The 4730-nt window shown below is 51.5% G+C and overlaps 1 protein-coding gene across 1 annotated transcript in view; it reads right to left on the bottom strand.

Annotated features, from left to right (window-relative positions):
* Positions 1 to 2379: 2379 nt before the first annotated feature.
* Lrp12 (LDL receptor related protein 12) overlaps positions 2380 to 4730 on the bottom strand; it is a 68303-nt gene continuing 65952 nt past the window's right edge. Inside the window, exon 9 of the mRNA XM_010612135.3 lies at positions 2380 to 2464. Coding sequence (XP_010610437.1) covers positions 2380 to 2464 — 85 coding nt within the window. The remainder of the gene's footprint in view (positions 2465 to 4730) is intronic.

Below are 4730 nucleotides of genomic sequence, written 5' to 3'. Positions count from 1 at the left end.
GCTCCGCGGGTAGGGGACCCACTGCGTGCACCCAGAACATCTGCCAGCCCTGCGAGATGCCCCGAAGACACAGCCAGGCCCACGCAGGTAACCCGGGAGCAGCGCCCAGGGCTTCCAGCGGAGCAGGCCTGGCCTAGGAGCGCCGGGCAGCGCTGGGGAGCCCGGCCAGCAGAGTCCTCCTGGCCCAGACCCCTACCCGAGAATTTCTGCTCTTTGCTTGAGCTGGTGCGAGCTAGGCCTTCTGTCGTTTGCGAAGTCAGTGGGCAGGGACCGCAGAGGTGGAGACCACATGCCACTGTGCCCTCCCCGGGGGTCCCCCGGTAGTGAATGCGAAGCAGTCAGATTTCCCCGAGCTCCGGGTTACCCAGACCCCCTAAGATGATTAAAAGTTTGAAAGCCTCCACAGAGGGATGTATATGACAGAATTATATGCATTGAAATTCAGTATCTTGTAAAGATTAATAAGTGTTAATAATAAAAGAAAACGGGAAATATAAAAATTAGAATTCACTGACAATAGAAAGTCCCACAGTTTGGGCTGTCAAGCTAGGAGTAAAGAACCCAAGGCTGTGCAGTTACCGTCCTGGGGACGTCGTGTGCGGGGTGGGGACTCTGCACTCAAGGGAGCCCCTGCCCCTTCGGGCACTGTCCACATCAGTGGGTCCAGAGCTTTCTTTATCCTGGGCCTCCGTATCATGAGACACCCTGGCGACCCCACACAAACTATACTTAATGAACTCAACTTCTATCAGAAAGGGGCTGTGGGATGTCACCAGTGTGGGAGAAAAGAGCTCAGCGACTCGGTGGTAGGAACAGAGTAGGGAGAGGAAGTTTAGGAGGAAAGCCCGTGCTCCCTGCCTGCGAACCCCTGCAGGGCGAAGGTTGAGCTCCTCCCAACGGCAGGGCCTTGCATTCTGCTGGCTGAAGACGCCCCTGAGGGACAGTGACCAGGCGCTCCACGGAGACACAGGGCTCCCCCGGGAGCAGTTTCCCGAGGGGTGGATGCTGCGGGCTGTGATGCAGGAAGAGCCTCTGACAGTGGGCGGTGGGTGAGAGTGGAGGAGCAGCAGGGCTCCCTTCACTGTGGGTCTGGGTCTCTGGTGAGAAGCCCACGGGGCCTGTTCGCCCCACATTCCCCAGCCCACCTGTCCCCACCTGTCCTGTGCGTTTCCCAGGCCCTGCCGCGGGGTCCCCTTGGAGAAACACGAGCCCACAGACCTCCTTGCACGTAGATGGGGGCCTGGTGCTCCTGGTCCTCCCGGCTGAGTGAGCACACGGGGCACCAGGCAGGCCTGGCTTCCCACCTCGGGACTCGACTTCCAGTCCCCTGCTGGGCCCAGGGTGAGCCCCAGAAGACCGCTACCTGCAGGGGCCACAGGCAGCTCTGTGATCTGAGTGTGTGGCCCCGGGGTGGGGCCCCCGCGAGGTGACGCGGCCTTGGGGACCCCTCCTCCTGAGTGGACCCAGGTGTGCATGCAGCATTTGGCCCTGTCACAAGGGACGTGAGTGTGTCCTCTCTGAGGATGTGGTGGACGGTGCTGTCTGGGGGGCCGCCCTCCCTCGCCCTTGGACTCTTGGCCCCGGTGGTGAGAGCAGCATTGGGTCTGTGGTCACAGCAGCTCGTGTGCATGGCCGAGCAGGCCTGGCCAGCAAGCGAGGCAGGGAAGCCTGACTGCAGGGCCCTCAGCAGCTGATGCCCCTGTATCTTGGGATGCGTCTCCTTGAAGCCCCACTCCTGGGAGAAGGCTACTCTGATCTGACCTGCACCAGCAGCAAGTGGCTAAGATCCTCCAGCACCTGCGGTGTCCGTCATGGGCCCAGAGCTTCACGGGCATTGTTTTACCCACCCTCACGACAGCCCTCTCTGAGCCCAACCCTCTGGAGGTCGCGGGCCCTGCCTTAGGCCATGTGGCAGTGGGTATGGAGACAGGAATCTCACTCTGGAACGCGATTTAGCCAAGGTGGACCTGAACTCCACGGTCCACGCTCACCAGGGTTCCCGTCTGCACATACAGTGAGAACCCTGAGCTGGGATCTGACGCGCAGGGCAGGTCCTGCTGGATCCCTCGGCTCTGGGCAGCAAGGCTCTGGCCAGTCGCGCAGGTGCAGCCGTGCTGAGCTCCGTGTACCCCAGGGGCTGCATCCTTTCCCTCGGGCACCTTCGGTGGGGTCTGACTCTTCCTCGCTGCACCTCTCCACCCCAGACGGCAACGATGGGCGCAATGCTCCCTTCTTCATTAAAGTGTCACTCACGCAACGCAGGAAGCACAAGGGTTAAGTTGCGACAGAGTAAAGGTCCCTTTGTTCATACTGTGTTCATACCGCATCCATCTGCCACCTTCAGGAAACCAACCTGCATCCCTGAGCACAGCTGTGCATTCACACCGGCCCGCCCACCCGCCCGGGGCGCAGAAGGGCCCACTCCGGCCGTGCGTCCACATGGTCCACGTTACGATGTGGGGCTCTGCAGCAGGAAGAGGCTTTTCAGCTTCTCTACAGCTCCAAACTCAACTTTCACTCCAATTTTCAAGTTGCCCCTTGGCCCTCAAAGTAGTCCTTTTGAGTGTGGTGAAAAAAGATCTTGAACGAACAGGGCTGCAAAATAGAGCTGTAATGCTGAAGCGCATCGCTAGGCGGCGGCTGCAGGAGACCATGCGTGGCTGGCTCCTGTCGCCTCAATGACACAACGCGGCCACCTTTCTCCCAAGGTGAGGGACACATCCTGAGGACACCTCTAAGGTACGAGTCCAGTTTCAGGCCATGACATCGTGACTGTCTAGATCTATACAATGTATTTTTCACATTAAGCAGTTTTAAAATTATGATTTAAAGAACGCGTGGATTGAGCATGATAATTCACTTTAAAGATTAATGGGCGTTCTTTAAATAGTTTCTGTCTTGTGTTTCTAATATGCAAGTCACATTTGATGTACACTGTCCTGTTCAAGTACTGAACTTTCACATCAGCTATATTTGAGTTTATCAAGTGTATTTGGTATCTCCTTGAACATTTGGGAAAATCTCACAATGTTAGTGCCTCATAATAGCTCATCATCTCTAATTTTGAAATATCTTTAAAATTCTCTTCTATCTCCCTCTTTGTTTGGCATCAATTTATTCCTATTTACACTTTCCTCTGGGAAAGATTTATGTAATATAATACATTAGAAGGCTACATAAATGACCTTTTAAAAATAAGGCGTTTTTTATTGTCATAATATAAAAACTTGGGATTTGTTTGCAATGAGCCTTTCAAGGAAACAAGAAGAAGTACTAATTAGAAATGAAGTTAAAAAAGGGGGGCTTGGGATTTAGCTCACTGGTTCCATTGCCTGCCTCACAAGCACAAGGTCCCAAGTTCAATCCCCGGAACCAAGGGAAAAAAAAAAGTGAAAATCTATAATTACTCAAGGCAGTGATCCTTTGCTTGTCCTAGTTAATAGGAAGTGATTTTCAAGGGGAAAGATGAGCTTGCAGTCATAGCTTAGAGCTAAAGGGCTTGGGGGTAAAGTGTACTGTTTTTCCAATTTGCAGAAATAATCCAGTGTCTTTGATAGAATTTGTATTTGTGTTGAGTCACGTTTGAAAGTGCCAGGGCAAGAGTGTGGACAGTGAGCTGAGCCATCTCTTCCCTCCCAGGGCCTGCCCTTCCTTGAAGAAGCCCACGGCAGCTCCATCAAGTCCAGGGAATACAGGCCAGGGAGGAAGCCAGGCAGATCTCGCACGGGCTCAGCTACTTGGACAGGAAATATTAAGACAGGTACCAAACATGTGGTCTAGGAATGCGTGTGTCCATGGCAGGACAGACAGGAAGCTGCGGCCTTTCTTTTCTCTTATTTAGTCCAGGCTACAAGCTTATTAGTTGGTGCCATTCACACCCGGGGTGGGTCTTCCAAGTTCATTAAATCCATCACCCACACCCAGAACTACCCCAGACCAATCAGTGGACTAATCCAGTTACCACACACCCATGATTTAGCCACTCCCCAAAGGCCCACCCATGAGAGTATGTGGCTTTAGGGGGACATCTAAATATAACCCATAATGGTGAGAAATGGCTTAGAGCTAATTCTAAAAGCAAACAGGAAAGAGTGCATTATTTGTATTTTTGTTGTGATCTTTAAAAAAACTTTATCATTTACATATTATAATGTTAACCCACTTAATCTGTGTAGTTCAATGGTATATTTTAAGTATATTATAAATTGTTTTGATGTAAAAAATGAAAATTAATAAAAGAATCAGTAAACAAAACTACTAGCTCTATCAGGAAATCCTATTTTCTGGGGAAAAGCAAAGGTGGAAAAATTCCCACTGAAAAGTGTTTGGGTTACAGAGGACTTGGGTGGGGTGGAGCTCAGTGTAGAGGTCTTGCAGGGGCGGGGGGTCCCCGGCGGGTCCAGTCCCGCAGACACTCGAAACTCAGGGACCCTGGGAAACGACAGCAACAACCATCCCAGTGCACCAAGTGAGTTGGCTTAAGGGTACTCAGAACTGAGTCCATGCCTTCTATCTCATAGTACTAATTAAGAAATATATGAATTAATTACTGAATCTGTAAGTTAGAGGAAACAATGAAAAGCAAAAAGGAAATTAATAAAAAAGCAAAAATAACTACAGAATACAGACAAGGCATGAGCCTTTGGGAAACCACACACACACACACACACACACACACACACACTTAAACACCACAGGCCAACTATCTTTTTCCTTTTTTTTTTTTTTTT

This window comes from Fukomys damarensis, unplaced genomic scaffold, assembly GCF_012274545.1.
Source record: "Fukomys damarensis isolate Sample0158 unplaced genomic scaffold, DMR_v1.0_HiC HiC_scaffold_5, whole genome shotgun sequence".
Lineage (NCBI taxonomy): Eukaryota > Metazoa > Chordata > Mammalia > Rodentia > Bathyergidae > Fukomys > Fukomys damarensis.
This window is presented reverse-complemented; position numbering and strand designations above follow the sequence as displayed.